The sequence below is a fragment of the Haliotis rubra genome, unplaced genomic scaffold (genome assembly GCF_003918875.1).
Source record: "Haliotis rubra isolate DU_JTF1 unplaced genomic scaffold, ASM391887v1 Scf179, whole genome shotgun sequence".
NCBI lineage: Eukaryota > Metazoa > Mollusca > Gastropoda > Lepetellida > Haliotidae > Haliotis > Haliotis rubra.
The window spans coordinates 1,107,946-1,130,789 of NW_025765769.1; the positions used below are offsets into that span (position 1 = coordinate 1,107,946).

At 37.3% G+C, this 22,844-nt stretch overlaps 1 protein-coding gene across 13 annotated transcripts in view; it reads right to left on the bottom strand.

The window, feature by feature from the left end:
* LOC124273272 (disks large homolog 2-like) overlaps window positions 1-22,844 on the bottom strand; it is a 343,312-nt gene that overhangs the window by 100,781 nt on the left and 219,687 nt on the right. For all 13 annotated transcript variants that reach the window (XM_046708499.1, XM_046708504.1, XM_046708503.1 and 10 more), the window contains 2 exons: window positions 11,016-11,118; window positions 9,006-9,072 (listed from right to left, as the gene is read on the bottom strand). In XM_046708499.1, the coding sequence (XP_046564455.1) occupies window positions 9,006-9,072; window positions 11,016-11,118 (170 nt within the window). The remainder of the gene's footprint in view (window positions 1-9,005; window positions 9,073-11,015; window positions 11,119-22,844) is intronic.

Here is a 22,844-nt window from a genome sequence, read left to right on the forward strand (position 1 = left end):
CTCAAGTTTTTATGACCAAACACAACAACATCATGATTGTTGAACATACAGCACACTATGTTTATAATGAACACTCTGACGGACAAACTGACGGACATCATGAACTGTGGTCCTGTCCACAAACTGTATATTGTAGTCAAAATGCATGAAACAAATTACAGCAATAATCAGTGAGCGAGTTCAGTTTGACACCGCCTTTAGCAATATTCCAGCAATATCATGGCCGGGGACACCAGAAATGGGCTTCACACATTGTACCATGTGGGGAGTCAAACATGGGTCTTGGGCATGATGATCAAATGCTTAAACCACAAGGCTACCCCACCGCCCCACAGTTACAACGAACTAAATGTACTGGTCCCATTGGGTTCATTATAACCTTACTGTATAAACAACACCTTGCAAATAATTGTGCTGAGGTCCAGATTGCTAGAAATAAAACAACTGTGCAATAGAAATTATTCTGCAAGTGATAATTAAACCTCTTCTGCTGTATTTACAGTTGGTTCTACTTTCAACAATCTCCTTCAGTCAATTATCAGATGATGTGGCATAAACCACCTCAGGCATTAAAACAAACAGCACAAATCAATGAAAATATTGACAATACTCAAATGCACGGTCATTTCTACACTACAAAGGGGAGTGAGGATTTATTTCTCAAGAAACAACTACACTGTATCAGTTCTAATGGCAACCAAATCCGCCATTAACTTCTATCGGCAGGACATAACTATCCTCACCATGAGCAGTGTTGGAAGGGTTCTCAGGGTTCTAAGATTTGCAGCCATAGTGTTGAAAGCCATCTTAAGTCTTCTACTTTTAACATCTGGTGTCCCCCGCTGTGATATAGCTGGAATATTGCTAACAGCGGCGTAAAACTAAACTCACTCACTCTATTTTTAACGTAACATTAAGTAGGAGAATCTTTTGACATCCATGGATAATTTCATGATCAGCACAATTGAGCTGAAGTTATATGCAAGGCCCATTATATTTAATGGGGTGGCCTAGTGGTTAAAGTGTTGGCTTGTTGCACCTAAGATCATGGTTTGATTCCAAGCAATGTGCAATATACTGCTTTTCATAATGCAAGGCTTTCAAGGGGACATGGTGGGCGAGCTGTCTAAGGCGCCAGGCTAGCGATCCAGCGAGCTTGAGGTGTCGGGATCGAGCCCACCTGTGACCGGGTGTAAAAACCTTAGAATCAACTTTGTGTGCAGACTCTCTCAGTGTTGTCACAACCCCTAGTGTACAGTACACAACCCTGTGCACTTAAAAGAACCCACGAATCGGTTGGTGAACGACCAGATGGTGGCCACATGAATACGTGCAAACACCTAGTTGCGGGTACAGCAACGTGCAGTAAACTTGGACAAAGTACTGTGACTATGTGTTCCAGTCCACCCAGCTGTGAATGGGTACCTCGTAAGGATGAGAAAGCCGCAATAATTTGGTTCGCCTAGTGGCTGCAAGAATTGTATGATCCCTGGGGAGTTGAGATTGATAATACAATGTGCCTTTGAGATTGACATCCAATGATTGAAGGAAAAAAAAAAATACCAGCGCCTTGAACATGCACTAGTTACATGGATATCTGCGCTATAATATTAATACCTATAATTCTGGGGTTAAGACAGATGCCTACAACTATCTGGTTATGAGTGGTACCATGGATATTGTCTGTAGTTGTTCCACACTCCACTGCCACCAATGTCTTGAGCCAGACTGGCACTGATGTCTGAAGGTGGAACTAATATTCTGTCGGAAATCACTTTTACTGGAACAATTTTTGAAGAAAAAAAACCCCACCATTTTTTTGTTTCCTTTTTCATGTCATATATTTTCGAAAAAAAAAGATCTGTAGCCTGATCATGATTGCCCAGAGAGTTGACACCATGAAAAAAAATAAAACAATTTCTGGATTTGTCCGAAGAAAGCAACAAGTAAGTGATAGTGGGATCTGACACAAGTTAGTATAAGATATTTTTCATATATATATATCCTAGAAATCATCACTGCATATCCATATTCCCCTTACATGACTATCTTATAAATTGGAACTGAAAAAAACCTACCAGAACCAAAAACTTATGACAAAATTTATTTTTCTCAACATGAGAGGTTGTATTGTTGTACAAACACATGATACCCAACCAGTGTGTGTTTGTTGTTTAACGTGGCTCTCAACAGTGTGGCAGTAGTCTGTAAATAACTGAGTCTGAACCAAACAATCCAGTGTTTGACATCATGAGTGAGTGAGTGAGTTTAGTTTCACGCCACACTCGGCAATATTCCAGCCATATGGCAGTGGTCTGTAAATAATCGAGTCTGGACCAGGCAATCCAGTGATCAACAGCAAGAACATCGATCTACGCAATTGCGAACTGATGACATGTGTCAACCAAATCAGCGAACCTGACCACTCGATCCCGTAAGTAAGCCTCTTACGACAAGAATGGGTTACTGAAGGTCAATTCTAACCTGGACCTTCACAGGTCTGACCTCATGAGAATCAGCCGAGCCTACACACGATCCTATTAGTTGCCTCAAGCATGAGTTGCTGAAAAACGGTTCTACCCTAAATCTCCATAGGTAAATGACAATCAAACAAATTATCATTGTTTCTACGCCCATTAATATGTGTTGTAAAGCAATATATTGGACAATTTGATTAAAAGTGTTGACACAAAACAGGAAACAAGTTAAGACTAAGTTACCTGCTGACCCAAATCACGACAAACAGCCTTGTTTCTCTAAACATGAAACCAATTGTCTTTAAGTATATTTTAAAGGCAGCAATACGAGGTTTCAATGTTTCCCCCCAAATTATTAAGTTACTCAGGTAACAAAGTAAAAATGATGAACAAATATTATTTTCTTGTTTAAACGTCTGCTGTGCTTATGTTCTTAGCTCCAGCTGGAAGTATACATAAGCAATGTTTTTGAAGGCTTCTACTGTCTGATCTCCTCTGTATATGCATCACCAACACGGGTATAACGGTGTGAAAAAAACCAAAAAATGTATTCATTTAATCAAGTTCGTTTACAAAAAACAGCTTCTATATAACACTCCCAAAACGTTACGAAGGACCTAATTCTTTCATATCTCTACGGTTACTCAGTCTTGCCTTGAGTAATAAGAAGAATGAGGTGGTCTTAAATACTTGGGGGGAGGGTGCATGTTCACATTAGGAGGCCTCAAGTGCAGGCAGAAACATGTTAAAAGCACCGATGGAAACGATGTCGATCAAGTACATGTAACAGTGCTGCCCCTGCTGCAGTCGGAGGTGACACCGTCTTCACTTCCCCACCTCTTGTGGGATTCATGATCAATATTGTCACATGCAACGTGTAATTTCATCGCCTCTTCTACAACTTACACCAATTACACTAAGTCCGCTCCACAAAAGTGCTAATGAAAAAGGTTATTAAGTTAAATATTTCAAGAAGAGGCTTGAGTCAACAGATCTTCTCACGACACTTTGCAGCACTTAGAGTCTTCAGACGGGCCATTCTTGCGAAATAATGTACGCAAATCTGTTCAAGATGGTAGAAGGAATTTCCACGTGGAGCATATGTGCGTCTAGACAAAATACCCATAATTCAAACTCTTCGGATGTTTTCACATCATAACAAGTTGATCAGACAAGCAGAGATAGTCATCTTTTGAAATATATTTGTCAATTCTTCGACCCTCATGGAGATCTATGGTTAATCAGTATTGATTCACGAATTGATTTTATGGCGGTGAAGCCAAAGTGGACGGTGGTTGTAGAAAACTCTGACTTAAAGCCACAGTTGCGTCAGGATCGTTCAAAGAAAGTAACGAGGATTTCAACAACTTTCCGCAAAATCTACGCCAACAGGGGTGAGGGGAGTCGCTAGCTCGACACATCAATTATACCTAACTGGATTAAAACCTTCCTGAATGTGTAGCACTATGACTGTCTCAGACATCTAAACATCGTAATGGTCGCACACTTCATGAGCAGAATGCCCACCGAGATCGGTGCCTTAAAGGTTCAGAGCGTTTCCTAAGCGTCCCCTTGACAGAAAAGCATTAGGGGCCGAGAGACTTGCATTTGACAAATACTCTTGAAGATGGTGCTGCAGGATATTCGTAGGATATTTCAAAATTCTCAAAAATACATCTCCTGTATTGAGTATGGATCAAAATATTTGTCAAAGAGGAGTTAGGAAAATGAACCCATCAAAGCTACCAAGGCGTAAGTTCCTACTTTCTAAATGTGGACTGGGGACATGAGTTAACTTTAATGGTTCTCATGTGCTGGATGACCTTGAGACGTATTGATCACGCTTCGACATCACTCTCAAAATATAAATCATTTGTTATGCCGTCAGGAAGGTCTCTCTTCACCTATCATTTCGATCCTGTGATTTCCGTTCTTTTAACTATGTTTTTATTGCCCTTGGAGCCAATATTACCAGGATATTTAGCTGACCAGCTCGTAATGACTTATCTCTGTCTCTCCAGTTGCCACAAAACACGAAACGACAACAGCTTCGAGGACACATTTCTTTCTTTGAATCAAAACAAATTTTGAACTTTGGGGAAACATTATTTTCTTAGAATTAAAGGAAAATTCCAGCTTTGGTTGCATAATTTTTTCTGGATATAAAAAATAGTTCCAGCTCAACAGGTTGTGACTAAATATCTTAACATGCATCTGACCCCAAAAAGTGAGTGAGTTTAGGTTTACGCCGCTTTTAGCAATATTCCAGCAATTTCACGGCAGGGGACACCAGAAAAGGGCTTCACACACTGTATTCTTGTGGGGAATCGAACCCATGCTTCTTATTTCGTATTATGTGAGCTAAAGATGGCTTCATCTTGCACTGAGTGTTTCCTGGGAAAATTCTTGTATGAAACAAATTTTGATCATATTCATTTCTTAACAACATTTTAACATTTGTAGTTTAAAGTTGAACTATAATGTACAATACCTAATCTGGACCAAACAATCATGAGACTGAAACTGTGACCAACAATCAACGACGACAAGAGATCAACCCAGCCACCTAGCCTCCTAGACAAGCAAACACCTGTGTTAGTGCCTGGATTCTGTTTGTGAGACTAGAACACCATAGCAGTGCCAGGATTCTCTAGCTATGACCAGCACCAGAAGCAGAATTCCCTCACCGATGGTGTTGAAGCCATCCTAATTAGCTAGTAACAAAGAGCTCCATCTCGGGACTTATTCCCACACTCGGTATAACACAACAGCACTTTCAGCCAGTTAGGGGAAAAAAAAGAACCTGCTTTTTTCACAGATACACAGCGAAAGTGGCAGCGCAAACTCTCTGAGCAATTAAACCCCCCAGAAAATCTATCCATCAAACACCACGAATAGAATCACTTTGCGTCTAAAACATCTCTGACTTCTACATAAAAGCAACATCAATCCCATGCACATGTATACAATTTCTCAACGATTGATTTCTCTAATCGCTCTGGAGCAATTCACACGCAAGAATCACCTATCAATGGCCAGAGTCCTCACATACAGATTACAAAACTTCTGACAGTGGATTTCACCACATCAAGATGGAATCTAGATGTCCTGCAGAGTCGGCTTATTAATCATCATTACCAAGATGAAAGACACACTATCGACAATTATGAACAAGTTCTACTTTGGACGAAATCAAATTTTTTTCTTAATTATCAATCAGAAATGTTTCCTGTTTGATCAATTCATGACTATCAGGAGGAAGCATATCGTGGATGTCATTATCCTCGTGTTCTCTGCCAGCCACATTTATGTGTTTATCATTCACAAGCTGTTTCCTCTCTTTGGGATAATATACGACAAGAGATGGTATTTTTCACCAAAGTGGGGAAATAATTTCTCAAGGACGTAATCTCCATCTTTCACATCGCCTATCACTGTCAACACCATTTTCACAGCGAAACAAATGTCTCAATCACTTGTTGGGTACTAAACTGCACACAATTTTGTTCTTGTTTGATTCGAAACAAAGCAATATTCCTTCTGAATGAGGGTTGTCATACATAATTTAGTCTGGCCAAAACAACTGACCTAGACATTGATTGGGAAACAATACATGCATCTACAAAGTCAGCAAGCCGGACCAGTTAGTTGCCTCTTGGGACAAGCATGTTGTTGCGTAGACTGATTCTAACCCCCATCTTAACTGTACGTGAATGATAGCAGTGTCAAATACTGAAACATGTTTAATCAATACTAACAATTTCATTGTTTACATGGTAAGGATGTCATCTGTGGATGACTCCATGCCCTGATACATGCAGCTGACTGGTCAGTACCAGACGTCAAGCTACAGTTGACTTCTCTGTAGAATGGTAGGTCAGTTGACTGTTTTCTCAATTTTCTGAATGGTTCACCAGGTCAAGCTACAGTTGACTTCTAAGGCCCTTCAACTGTGTTTTCTCAATTTTCTGGAATAGACTAGTCAGTACCAGACGTCAAGCTACTGCTTCACAGGTCAGTTGACTGTCTCTGTAGAATGGTCAGTAGCTCAGACACACTAAGGCCCCAACTGTTTTCTCAATTTTCTGGAATAGACTAGTCAGTACCAGACGTCAAGCTACAGTTGACTTCTCTGTGGAATGGTTCACAGGTCAGACACACTAAGGCCCCAACTGTTTTCTCAATTTTCTGGAATAGACTACCCAGGAATAGTTGACTGGTCAGTAGGCCCCAACAGGAATAGACGAGTCAGTACCAGACGTCAAGCTACAGTTGACTTCTCTGTAGAATGGTTCACAGGTCAGACACACTAAGGCCCCAACTGTTTTCTCAATTTTCTGGAATAGACTAGTCAGTACCAGACGTCAAGCTACAGTTGACTTCTCTGTAGAATGGTTCACAGGTCAGACACACTAAGGCCCCAACTGTTTTCTCAATTTTCTGGAATAGACTAGTCAGTACCAGACGTCAAGCTACAGTTGACTTCTGGAATAGACTAGTCAGTACCAGTACCAGTCAAGCTACAGTTGACCCCTCTGTGGAATGGTTTACAGGTCAATTTTCTGGAATAGACTGAGTAGCAGGCGATGACAGTTGACTTCTCTGTGGAATGGTTCACAGGTCAGACACACTAAGGCCCCAGTTTAGTCAGTACCAGGCGTCAAGCTACAGTTGACTTCTCTGTAGTATGGTTCTACAGGTCAGACACACTAAGGCCCCAACTGTTTTCTCATAGACTTCAGTACCAGGCGCTCAGCCATATGGCGGTGGTCTGTAATAGACTGGTCAGTACCAGACGAAGCTCTGGGACAGGTCAGACAATAAGGCAACTGTTTTCTCAATTTTCTGGAATAAACTAGTCAGTACAGATGTCAAGCTACAATTGACCCTCTCTGTGGAAAGGTCACCGACTCAGCAATATTTTAGCCATATGGCGGTGGTCTGTAAATTATCGAATCTGGACCAGACAATCCAGTGATCAACAGCATGAACATCAGGAACCGATGACATGTGTCAACCAAGTCAGCGAGCCTGACCACCCTATCCCGTAAGTTGCCTCTTACGACAAGAAAAGTCGCCTCTTGTGGCAAGCATGGGTTGCTGAAGACCTATTCTACCCCGGATCTTAACGTGACTTTACAGGTCAGACCCACTAAGGCTAGAACTATTCATTTCTGTAGTTGACTGGTCAGTACGAGACGTCAAGCTACAGGTGACTAAATGCCTGTTCTGACTGCCATGGATTTGTTATGTCACAAAGATTTATTAAAACAACAACCATTTCCCCGAGTCTTCTTCTAATGACACACATGAATCAGATTACATATCTTGGTGGAAACCCAACTCAATTACGAATTGTGCCGATGTATGCCATTATGCTGGTAATTCACAAATGACCAGAAGCCAGTATTACGATCTTCCATCAGCATGTTTACAAGTACATCTAAGTTTAGCTACATGCTGACAACCTTATTATTGGTATTCACAACATTATCATTCTGTCATAAACACATCTTAATGTTTTTAGTTAGTTAGTTGTAAAAGGAAAATGCAAATTGGTAAACTGACTGAGTTTGGTTTTATGCCGCCTTTAGCAATATTCCAGCAACATCACAACAGGTCACACCAGACATGGGCTTCACACATTGTAACCATGTGGGCATTCGAATCCAGGTGTTTGGCGTGACGAGCCAATGCTTTAACCACTAGGCTACCCCACCGCCCCGCGGATTGGTAAACATGGCAAACACCTTCATATAGGAGATGATGCCGGATTTGAAAGTAGGCCATCATATGTCACACAAAGTCACTTTCTATGCTTGAAGAAAACTACAAATATACTGCAAAGTAAACTTTAAACCATGTTCGATAGCTGTGTTAGAATTTGGCAAATAGCAAACGTTGCAATCACTTAAATACCTGTACAAAGTTTGACAGTTGTAAACTGTTTCTGTCATACAATGGCATGTAATTTCACTGGGTCAATATAAAATAAATAATTTACATCTTCAGTCAGATAACGATCATAACCGAAATGTGTTTGTGTTATATATTTTTCAATCCCAAGTGCCAAAGAATCATAATAATAAGATCATACTTTCACATACATTAAATGCCATCTTAGGGACCATCAAAGTACAAGAGCCTAAAGCCATTCTGTGACATGACAACCACGTGTTTCGTCTGTTACTGAGCACACTTAGCAAGTGTGATGAGCAAGATGAGTGAGTGAGTGAGTTTAGTTTTACGGCGCACTCAGCAATATTCCAGCTATATGGCGCCAGTGTGAACAAGATAAGTTGTAAATTTACGTGTATCTTTTTCGGCAAAGTTTTGCAAACTGAACTTGTGGAATTACAGACTATACTGATACAGCCATGTTAATACTTACCTATGTTTCAATCAAATAACATGCAAAGGAGAAAAGAAATGGCCGATCTTACATTTGTTTCAGTCATTAAAACAATCAATTAAGAAATTCATAATAGAGTGGTTAGTCGTTAGAGACTAGTAGCATGCCAACAGTACCTTTGTTTCCCTTGACTAGCTCGATATGCACAACGTTTTCAATGGACGCCTTCAGCCTCTTCACAAGCTGTACAAAAAAACAAACAAACATGGAGGTGAGTCAGATGGGTGAATGCTGCTCTGTACAGTGTACCACTTACATCACAGACTGGCAGCTTATTGTGTGCGGAAAGCCCGATGTGATGCAGGTCCCAGGCGTTCACCACCAATGAGATTTACACCAATGATGTACATGTTCCATTTGAGGATGTAATTTTGAACACACATAAATGACAACAGTGAAACAAGCTCTTATGACTGACTCCTTTTGACTCAAACAAAATGAACGACCCTCAAGTATCTACGGCATATTTGCTGAAAATTAGTTTCGCACTTTTTTTGGTTTGAAGTTAGATATGGTCCTCAAATCATAATTATTTTTGCATGTGGGGCTGGAACTTGGCCTCATAGCCTCAAAACAGCCTATCAACCCAGTGATCAACATCATGAGCATCGATCTACACATTTGGGATATGATGACATGTGTCAGCCAAGTCAGCGAGCCTGAGCGCCCGATCCCGTTAGTCGCCTCTTACGACAAGCATGGGTTACTGAAGATCAATTCTAACCCAGATCTGCACGGGTTGGAGCATGATGCACATCCTGAACAAAGTGACCAAGATGGTGGCATGCCTAACGTAGTACTGGTTACGTTGTTTCAGCATCTGAGGCACTTGTGTTCCCAACAAAAATGAAATAGAATCTTTTTCCAATAATACTTCACTATAATCTGCAACACGAAACAGTTCGGTACATCTGTCAAGCCATGACCATCAGACTTTAATGCTTTATACATGTTGTACTCAAATTATATTATCATTTCCAATCTTGCTAATATGTACTTAATCAACTAGAAATTAATTGATATCAGCTTTCATGATCTATCAATAGTCGAGGAACTGGAACCACGCCACCAATGATGAAGGCGATCAATGGGAGAAGATTGGAAACCATACACGTTCTTTTAAATGCCGGGTGGTTTCCGGTTGGCTACAGAAAGCCAAATATATGTGCAAAGCCTATAGAACTCAATATTTCCTGCGTGCAAGAGACGAAATATGTGCAAAGCTTCCAGAACTTGAAACTTCCTGCGTGCAAGTTAGTGAAACCTTATTAGGCTTGAAACATCACTATGTACCTATGATTTAATAACACAGAAATACGTTAGTCCAGATGATTTCATTCAGACAGCTATTTACAAAATGGCTGTTGCAGATTCAAAAGTAAGTTCACTTGGCAGATAAATTGGTTCCTATTTTCCTAAAAATTAAGTTCCTAGTTTCTAAAATTCAAAGGTTATTCTTTCGTTTTTGTTGGTTTGTTGCTTAATGCTGCTTTAAGCCATATTCCAGCCATATGGCGGCGATCTGTAAGTATCGAGTGTGGATCTGACAGTCAAGTGACCAACATAGCAAGCATCGATGTACGCAGTTGGGGTTTGATGATAAACGTAAACTAAGTCAGGAAGTCTGACCACCTGATAGAGGTCATTTTAAAAATTTACTCAAAGCAGTAATGCACAATTAAGCAATGGAAGGTCTTCCTCTTTTTCAGTTAAGTGAAATATACTAAGGCAAAAAAGTAAGGGATCACATGCAAGCACAAGTATTCCCATATTTCTTTTCCAGGGTTCTTCACAAGCTATGCGATATAAAAAATAAAGGAACACTTGTCCTTTCATGTGATCCCTTACTTTTTCCCTCAGTATATTAGTTTCCTCAACCAAACCAGAACAAAAGTTTTATCTTAATGGAATGATTGTTAAACTACCAATCTGTGACTTTGCTCCAGACATTTGCATCAGACTTTGGATCAAATCACAGTCTCTGGGCAGATATGGACAAAATACCTGTTCACAGATTTTTCCAGATGAACAAATTTTAATTGACATGAATTATCTGGACGTGTTAATTTTATATCCAAATGTCTTAGACGGGAATACGTGAAACACCTGCTTCAGTTCCCACTCACCAGCACGACTCGAGATCCGGCTTGCTTCAGGGCGTCCACGGCTTCAGCGTGGGTGCAGTTGGAGACGTCAACATCGCTCACTTTCACAATGATGTCGTTGATCCTGAAACAAAACAAAACTCGGTGAACATGGCTGGCATACAAACATCTAAATTTATAACCATGTCTCTTGTTCGTGAATTGGAAAGCCATAAAGTCTATCGTGTTGTACAATCAACATCTAATGATTTGTGGTGGAGGACATATTTTATCAGGATATTTGGAAAGGTTATATTTTTCAAGCTTTGTAACATATATTTGAAGTATTCTGGAACAGATTTGTTACATAACTAGTTTCCTCCAAAACATCCCTGCAGGCAAATACAACTTAAATGGTTGATACTTTGCCAGCATAAAGATAACCCATCACCAAGAAAATCTATATCAAGAAGTTTGGAGGCAGCTTGGGAGATGATGTGTGTGAAGCAAAGGAGAAGAGAAACAGAAATCATGAGATTGTGGACTTGTGGATAGCTCCAATAGTACAGGGCCTACTTGACAAAGCAATCTTTGCACTAAAACAACCTGAATTCAAGGTTAAAGTATGCAGGGCTCGATTTAAGAGATGTTAACCTACTTGCACTAGGAGCAACCTAAGATAAAAATTTAGTTGCACCAGCTAAATTCCAGTTGCACTGCTTTTATTGCAATATGTAATGTAAGACATATACTATTGAATTATTTAGATGTTTTATTCAGAGTTTACCCACTCAAAAATCGAGTTGCACCTGGTGCAAGTTAGACTAATATCTAGGCTTTGTGCATGTTGGCCCTGGGATCTTAATCCTACTTTTCATATCATGGCCATGACAAGGACCCCTTAGCTTTGAAGCTTATATTCAAAGAGTGTAAAATCAACATCAGGACTCTTGTAAATGATTCAAACACCAGATGAAGTATTGCTTCAGCAGTGAATGCAAGAGAATAATATCTTTGTTCCAATGAGAATTATTTCATTGGGGAAAAAGGCAAAATTGAGGTGCATGGGTATCTTAAAATCAGACATGACACCAGGTGTTGCCAAACAGAGCCTGCCTGATCTGCCCTAGTGGTAGTAAACTTCAGTAATCATGAACTCAACAACACAACTAATTTTAATATTACTGTAGTATGTTTTATGCATTTCGATAATGTTCCAGATAATGTTTCAACATCAGGAGTATGTATTCCTTTTTTTTTCAACATAGGAGTACTGGAAAACCTTAAGAGTACATTTAGAGTACTGAATGGAAATTAATAGAGTATCAATAATCTTGTGTTTCGTTTCATATATGCACCACAACATTGCTACTCTTGTGTAAACAGGTCAATAAACAATAATACAATACTTTTTCAGATAAAGACATCTGTAAATGATTTTAAGACCATACACCATTGCTGTTGAGCAAATCTGCTACGTTTTCTAAATTATTTCCTATCGTATCATGCATATTTTTTATCTGTACATACGCCAATACGGCCCTTATCTGGAGCCTTGGTTATAGTGAACTCAAAGAGACAACTAATTTTAGTTCATTTTTACTCTAGTTTGTTTTATGCATTTTGACTAAAACATACATCAAGTGGATTGGACAAACAACAAAAACCCAATTTGTTATATTTGTGAGTTGGTGATAAGCATGTTCAGTGTAAATGTTGTTCACTGTATGTGTTCGTTGCCTGGTGTGGTGCAGCAGTACTCCCGCCATACAACTGCAGCGTGAAAACAAACCAGACAATCAAGTGATGGACAGGAGACCCAGTTACAAGTTTACACATTTAGCAATTTTGTTGAAACTACTGTTAAAATTTTAAACTTTGTATTCTGAGTTAAAACGCAGAGAATCTATTAAATATAGATATTGACAAAAATATAAATATGTAAGTGAGTGAGTTTAGTTTTATGCCTCTTTCTACAATGTTCCAGCAAAATCACAGTGGGGGACACCAGAAAGGGGCTTCACACATTGTACCCATGTGGGGAATCGAACCCTTTCTTCGGTGTGAAGAGCGAATACTTTAACCCATGGGCTACCCCACCGTCCTTAAATGTTTAAGAAATGTTTTCGTAACAGCTGGAGGCTGTTTTATGTCCCTACTCAGATTGGAAAGCTTATTCAGTTTACACTAAGACCACTATCAAATAGAGTTCTTACAATGGGGTAGCCTTGTAGTTCAAGATTTTGCTTGTCACGGCAAAGACCTGGGTTTGATTCCCCACGTCCACAATCTGTGAAACCCATTTCGGGTTTCTCCTGCCATGATATTGCTGGAATATTGCTAAAAGTTGCATAAAACCATACTCACAAGTGTGAATGTAAGCACGTACATCAAGGATATAATAAGATTCTTTGTCTGAATAAAACAATGAACAAAAAGTTAACCACATGTCCTTACTAACTTCATCATTCATATCACTCCACATTTTGTTCATACAACACATTTGATTTCAAAATAAATTAAAAACAACACATATTTTCATCACCCAAGTTGCGGGGTGGTGGGGTAGCCTAAAGGTTAAAGCATCTGCTCGTCATGCTGAAGACCCGGGTTTGATTCCCAGCATTTGATTCACAATGTGTGAAGCCCAAGCCTAGTGTCCCCTGTCATGCTACTGCAAGAATATTGCTAAAAGCGGCATAAAACCATACTCACTCACTCACCCAAGTTGCACTTATATCCTACATTCATTTCCTTCTAAACCAACACTGTATTCATGTTGTAAAACCTTGAGTTCATATCACACATTTATTTCCATACTCACAATACTAATTAAGCCTCGTTTGCTTCTAAACACTCAGTGCAGATTTGATACCATCTGAGTCACTGCTACAGTGCATTAAGCACTGTAGTTACAACTATATTTGTTCCATTCAATCTTTAGTTTCAACAAAGTCATGAAAATCTGACAAAACTAATATCCAATGATGCTGACATTCATGGAAACAGTGCCAAAATCACCAACCATTTTCAACAGCTTTCCTACTTCTTTAGAAAGCCCACACTTGTTTGAACATCAATAATCACAAAGTGACGCAAATTCCATGATATTTGTATTGGTGGGGAAGTGCTCAAGAAAACAAATGAATTCCCTATTCGCCAAAGTTCCGACTTTTTCAATAATTTCTACCAATCAATCTTGTTTATAACCAGCCTGTTATGATAATTTGATACTCCTAAAAGCTTGGGTTGACACCTACCATCGTTACTTGTGAAATTAACATTTTTCCATATAGAGCTGAAGGCATTACTGTTCATTAAGAGATAGCATTAGCACATAATCTTGACAAATAACACATGTTCCATGAATATAAATGGATGGCAATTACGTTTTTCTCCATCCCAAAATCCAGAATCATATTGTATTTTGTAACCAACCTCTTTCCTTGAAAGTAGGCTGAGATAGTAAATCAAGCTCCTAACACAGACATGCACACATATAGTGCTGTGGAGTATTACCAATTCAACTTATTGCATGCATCCACTACAGTTATGCAACAGCCACACTGATGAATTATTCACGTCCATGCAGTAATAGATGTCTATATCATCCAAGATGAGTCAGTATACAACATATTTACACCACTATTAAGCTATTGCCGGGATAAATTAGGTCAAAACGCTGAGCTTGAACTTCAAAATTTTCTTCATGAATGGTTACTCCAAGTGAATCTTAAAAATGAAAAAATTCTCTCAGTGAAGTTACTAAGATAAGATTAACGAAAAAAAAAGTGCATTCAAAAGGTGCATGGTGTTTGTTAGATATTTTACCATTTTTAAAAAAAAAAAAGTTTTGAAAGATTTTGGGAAACAGTTCTGGACACATTGGCAGCATCTGTTGAAACTCTTCAAAGATCACAGATGTCACTGTCAACTAAACATATGTATGTACTCAGGTGTCAAAATGGAGAAATGCACAGACTGACATGCTTTGGCATTGTTGAAACAAAGAACAATGCAAAGTGCTGTATGTAATATATATATATATATATATTTCTCAGTTCAGTTTGTAGAAAAAGTAGATGTCCCAACCTCCCTACCACTAATTAAGGTTGCCAAATAAAGAATATATCCAATATATCTCCCAATCACAAAGAAATGTTTACAAAGAATAAATCCAATATATCTCCTCATGAAGGATTACTGTTCACAAACATACCATATATCCAATGTCTCCACACCATGTAATATCTATATCTTCTCCATGTTAATAAACCTTCATAAACAAAGAATAAATCCAAGATATCTCCTCATGAAGGATTACTGTTCACAAACATACAATATATCCAAAGTGTCCACACCATGTAATATCTATATCTTCCCCATGTTAATAAACCTTCATAAACAAAGAATAAATCCAACATATCTCCTCATGAAGGATTACTGTTCACAAACATACCATATATCCAATGTCTCCACACCATGTAATATCTATATCTTCCCCATGTTAATAAACCTTCATAAACAAAGAATAAATCCAATGTATCTCCTCATGAAGGATTACTGTTCACAAACATACCATATATCCAATGTCTCCACACCATGTAATATCTATATCTTCCCCATGTTAATAAACCTTCATAAACAAAGAATAAATCCAACATATCTCCTCATGAAGGATTACTGTTCACAAACATACCATATATTCAATGTCTCCACACCATGTAATATCTATATCTTCCCCATGTTAATAAACCTTCATAAACAAAGAATAAATCCAACATATCTCCTCATGAAGGATTACTGTTCACAAACATACCATATATCCAATGTCTCCACACCATGTAATATCTATATCTTCCCCATGTTAATAAACCTTCATAAACAAAGAATAAATCCAATGTATCTCTTCATGAAAGGATTACTGTTCACAAACATACCATATATTCAATGTCTCCACACCATGTAATATCTATATCTTCTCCATGTTAATAAACCTTCATAAACAAAGAATAAATCCAATGTATCTCCTCATGAAGGATTACTGTTCACAAACATACCATATATTCAATGTCTCCACACCATGTAATATCTATATCTTCTCCATGTTAATAAACCTTCATAAACAAAGAATAAATCTAAGATATCTCCTCATGAAAGATTACTGTTCACAAACATACCATATATTCAATGTCTCCACACCATGTAATATCTATATCTTCCCCATGTTAATAAACCTTCATAAACAAAGAATAAATCCAATGTATCTCCTCATGAAGGATTACTGTTCACAAACATACCATATATTCAATGTCTCCACACCATGTAATATCTATATCTTCCCCATGTTAATAAACCTTCATAAACAAAGAATAAATCCAATGTATCTCTTCATGAAGGATTACTGTTCACAAACATACCATATATCCAATGTCTCCACACCATGTAATATCTATATCTTCTCCATGTTAATAAACCTTCATAAACAAAGAATAAATCCAACATATCTCCTCATGAAGGATTACTGTTCACAAACATACAATATATCCAATGTCTCCACACCATGTAATATCTATATCTTCTCCATGTTAATAAACCTTCATAAACAAAGAATAAATCCAATGTATCTCTTCATGAAGGATTACTGTTCACAAACATACCATATATCCAATGTCTCCACACCATGTAATATCTATATCTTCCCCATGTTAATAAACCTTCATAAACAAAGAATAAATCCAATGTATCTCTTCATGAAGGATTACTGTTCACAAACATACCATATATCCAATGTCTCCACACCATGTAATATCTATATCTTCCCCATGTTAATAAACCTTCATAAACAAAGAATAAATCCAATGTATCTCTTCATGAAGGATTACTGTTCACAAACATACCATATATTCAATGTCTCCACACCATGTAATATCTATATCTTCTCCATGTTAATAAACCTTCATAAACAAAGAATAAATCCAATGTATCTCTTCATGAAGGATTACTGTTCACAAACATACCATATATCCAATGTCTCCACACCATGTAATATCTATATCTTCTCCATGTTAATAAACCTTCATAAACAAAGAATAAATCCAATGTATCTCCTCATGAAGGATTACTGTTCACAAACATACCATATATCCAATGTCTCCACACCATGTAATATCTATATCTTCTCCATGTTAATAAACCTTCATAAACAAAGAATAAATCCAATGTATCTCTTCATGAAGGATTACTGTTCACAAACATACCATATATCCAATGTCTCCACACCATGTAATATCTATATCTTCCCCATGTTAATAAACCTTCATAAACAAAGAATAAATCCAATGTATCTCCTCATGAAGGATTACTGTTCACAAACATACCATATATCCAATGTCTCCACACCATGTAATATCTATATCTTCCCCATGTTAATAAACCTTCATAAACAAAGAATAAATCCAATGTATCTCCTCATGAAGGATTACTGTTCACAAACATACAATATATCCAATGTCTCCACACCATGTAATATCTATATCTTCTCCATGTTAATAAACCTTCATAAACAAAGAATAAATCCAATGTATCTCTTCATGAAGGATTACTGTTCACAAACATACAATATATCCAATGTCTCCACACCATGTAATATCTATATCTTCTCCATGTTAATAAACCTTCATAAACAAAGAATAAATCCAATGTATCTCCTCATGAAGGATTACTGTTCACAAACATACCATATATCCAATGTCTCCACACCATGTAATATCTATATCTTCCCCATGTTAATAAACCTTCATAAACAAAGAATAAATCCAATATATCTCTTCATGAAGGATTACTGTTCACAAACATACCATATATCCAATGTCTCCACACCATGTAATATCTATATCTTCTCCATGTTAATAAACCTTCATAAACAAAGAATAAATCCAATGTATCTCCTCATGAAGGATTACTGTTCACAAACATACCATATATCCAATGTCTCCACACCATGTAATATCTATATCTTCCCCATGTTAATAAACCTTCATAAACAAAGAACAAATCCAATGTATCTCTTCATGAAGGATTACTGTTCACAAACATACCATATATTCAATGTCTCCACACCATGTAATATCTATATCTTCTCCATGTTAATAAACCTTCATAAACAAAGAACAAATCCAATGTATCTCCTCATGAAGGATTACTGTTCACAAACATACCATATATCCAATGTCTCCACACCATGTAATATCTATATCTTCCCCATGTTAATAAACCTTCATAAACAAAGAATAAATCCAATGTATCTCTTCATGAAGGATTACTGTTCACAAACATACCATATATCCAATGTCTCCACACCATGTAATATCTATATCTTCCCCATGTTAATAAACCTTCATAAACAAAGAATAAATCCAATGTATCTCTTCATGAAGGATTACTGTTCACAAACATACCATATATCCAATGTCTCCACACCATGTAATATCTATATCTTCTCCATGTTAATAAACCTTCATAAACAAAGAATAAATCCAACATATCTCCTCATGAAGGATTACTGTTCACAAACATACAATATATCCAATGTCTCCACACCATGTAATATCTATATCTTCTCCATGTTAATAAACCTTCATAAACAAAGAATAAATCCAATGTATCTCTTCATGAAGGATTACTGTTCACAAACATACCATATATCCAATGTCTCCACACCATGTAATATCTATATCTTCTCCATGTTAATAAACCTTCATAAACAAAGAATAAATCCAATGTATCTCTTCATGAAGGATTACTGTTCACAAACATACCATATATCCAATGTCTCCACACCATGTAATATCTATATCTTCTCCATGTTAATAAACCTTCATAAACAAAGAATAAATCCAATGTATCTCTTCATGAAGGATTACTGTTCACAAACATACCATATATTCAATGTCTCCACACCATGTAATATCTATATCTTCTCCATGTTAATAAACCTTCATAAACAAAGAATAAATCCAATGTATCTCTTCATGAAGGATTACTGTTCACAAACATACCATATATCCAATGTCTCCACACCATGTAATATCTATATCTTCTCCATGTTAATAAACCTTCATAAACAAAGAATAAATCCAATGTATCTCCTCATGAAGGATTACTGTTCACAAACATACCATATATCCAATGTCTCCACACCATGTAATATCTATATCTTCTCCATGTTAATAAACCTTCATAAACAAAGAATAAATCCAATGTATCTCTTCATGAAGGATTACTGTTCACAAACATACCATATATCCAATGTCTCCACACCATGTAATATCTATATCTTCTCCATGTTAATAAACCTTCATAAACAAAGAATAAATCCAATGTATCTCTTCATGAAGGATTACTGTTCACAAACATACCATATATCCAATGTCTCCACACCATGTAATATCTATATCTTCCCCATGTTAATAAACCTTCATAAACAAAGAACAAATCCAATGTATCTCTTCATGAAGGATTACTGTTCACAAACATACCATATATTCAATGTCTCCACACCATGTAATATCTATATCTTCTCCATGTTAATAAACCTTCATAAACAAAGAACAAATCCAATGTATCTCCTCATGAAGGATTACTGTTCACAAACATACCATATATCCAATGTCTCCACACCATGTAATATCTATATCTTCCCCATGTTAATAAACCTTCATAAACAAAGAATAAATCCAATGTATCTCTTCATGAAGGATTACTGTTCACAAACATACCATATATCCAATGTCTCCACACCATGTAATATCTATATCTTCTCCATGTTAATAAACCTTCATAAACAAAGAATAAATCCAATGTATCTCTTCATGAAGGATTACTGTTCACAAACATACCATATATCCAATGTCTCCACACCATGTAATATCTATATCTTCTCCATGTTAATAAACCTTCATAAACAAAGAATAAATCCAATGTATCTCTTCATGAAGGATTACTGTTCACAAACATACCATATATCCAATGTCTCCACACCATGTAATATCTATATCTTCCCCATGTTAATAAACCTTCATAAACAAAGAATAAATCCAATATATCTCTTCATGAAGGATTACTGTTCACAAACATACCATATATCCAATGTCTCCACACCATGTAATATCTATATCTTCCCCATGTTAATAAACCTTCATAAACAAAGAATAAATCCAATATATCTCTTCATGAAGGATTACTGTTCACAAACATACCATATATTCAATGTCTCCACACCATTAATTAAGATTCATGACAAAAAATAGATGCAATATATCTTCCCCATATCAATAAATGCTCACAAACAAAGAACATACAAGAATATACCCAACAAAAGGCAGAGCTATGCTACAGAGTTGGCACACACTCCCTCTCACATACGTAATTATTTTCACATTATCTTCCTTTCAGAAACAGCCATGTATCACTGATATCTCCATCAAAGCCACCGACACTATGTAGAAAAACCCTCAGATCCCTTTCATCCACACTAACAGGTTTGAATTTCTTTGATACAAAACAATCGATAACGTGAAGAAAAATACTGAAAATGTCACCGATTACAAATATATCCTTATGTTTTAGCAATCACAGCACACCAGGCGAGTTTCGATATCAGATACAGGTATTGTCTGTCATGTTGCTCCATAGAGATCAATGGCAGTGAAAGACAATTAAACTCCAATTAATCTGAAATAATTCATTAGATCGGAGGAGAATTAAATTCATGAGTAGATGTCAAGCTCCTGGATGGTAATCAATAGTGTGATCTAACCTTCTCTTCACAACCCCGAGCAAACACGGACTGTCACAAATACGAAGTGTGATTGAAGTTTGAGACTAAGTTCAGTTATGCTGTATCTAGCAATATTAACCAATATCATGGCTTCAACCAGGTACTTCTAAGTGCAGAAACAAACTCAGACCTATGGCGTGACTAGCTAATGTTTTAACTACTAGGCTACTGCGTCACTTCCATATGTTGAGTGAGTGAGGGAGGTTAGTTTTACGCCGCTTTTAGCAATATTTCAGCAATATCATGGCGGGGACACCAGAAATGGGCTTCACATATTGTACCCATGTGGGGAATCGAACCTGGGTCTTCGGCGTGATGAGCGGACGCTTTGACCATTAAGCTACCCCACTGCCCCATATACTTCCATTTATAGAAGAATTAGTGATCCAATAGCACTTGAATAACAGACAGACATTTTCATCTAAAGGTCATTAGCATTGTAAATAGCTTCATGTCTGTGAATAACATCTACTAAAATATCGGTTGAAATGAAATTTCTTTCATCTGACATTTATTAGGAAGACAAATTTGAAATATTTATAACAAACAAATCAGGAAGTCCATTAACATTTTCAGTAATATATTCTTCACTGTTGAAATTGCAGGCTCACATGTTAACAAGTCTGTTCATTAAGGTAGACTTCATATTGGGTTATAAATAATATAACCTGTGATATTTTTAAGAAATAATTTAAATATGTGACTGATTCAACATCAAACAACAGATGCAGCTGCAAACTAGGACATAAAATCACTGGCAAATAGACATGTTACAAAACAAAGAAATCACATAAAGATATTAATTTGTCAGCTTTTACAAATTCTGACATCAGTGCTAGTTATTCCAGACTGATAGTAAGGTAACAATTGGCCCAAGTGAAAATGAAACAATTTGATAACAAATAAATTAGAAAACTTCAATTACAAAATGTCTTGCATGAAACACTCAGACATCTATAAACAAACTTTGACATCACCTGTATTATCGGACATCACATATAACTTGGTTTTAAAGTTAAATTACTTAAAACAAAACTTTTACAACAAGTGAAACAAGGTAAAACAAGGTAAACTGGTGTGCAGTAAAGAGTTGAGCTACAGGTGCTATGTGCAGAGAGTTTTGTATATTACCTGTAGATGCGAACCTCATACAGGCCTGGGTACATGGTCTTAATTTATCAAGCCTATCAACCGCCCATCTACAGCACATCATTGCAGTTGCCCATCAAGAAAGCCAAATACGATTTGATAGGCATTCCGAGTCGCGCAAGTTCCCATAATTCCCTGGACAATTAAGAAACTTCTTCGAAGGAGGCTGGGCCGAGTTGCATGGAGAAGAACGTGTGTTTCCACGAGGCCTGGACGTAGTGGTAAATTTAAATCAATTACACGCAGGAAAATCATGGACTGGCACTTCGCACATGTCAGCTGGGGTCGTCAAAGGCGCTGGAAATCTCGTGGGACGGGAATAATTCATGTGGCTACTTCAACACAAAGTGCTCCTTCTTGCCCAGCTTCTCTGGGAGGACGATGTCACTGATGCCTCCCAAGCAACATCACCAACAATTAACCGCGGACAGTTTCCACTGGATACTTTACCCCAACTACACAAGTCAACAAACCAACAAAAGTTGTCCGTTCCGACCTGGACAATATGTGTTTGGGTCACTGATAGAAGCGATGGTGTTAAAAAACATCTCTCCCGCGACTTTCAAAGAAAATATGGATTTTGACACCTTGACTGTGACAGGGTGCAAAATAGGATTACCTAAACAGAGAAGCACATCAGCCTTATCAATGATTTATACATCCATGATGGAAGCTGGGAGATGTCGGGGATACTCTCACCTTTACTATAATCAGGTTATAATTCTCTAGCGACGCCACACTGCCTATGAAGGACAATAAATGGATAATGTTTTGTGTTTAGATAATGGTTTATAAATTAATCAAGCCATTCCTGTTTGCTGACTTAAGATAGGAAGCTATTGAGAAAAAGCATTTAACGAATTGAGAGGGCTATGGGATTT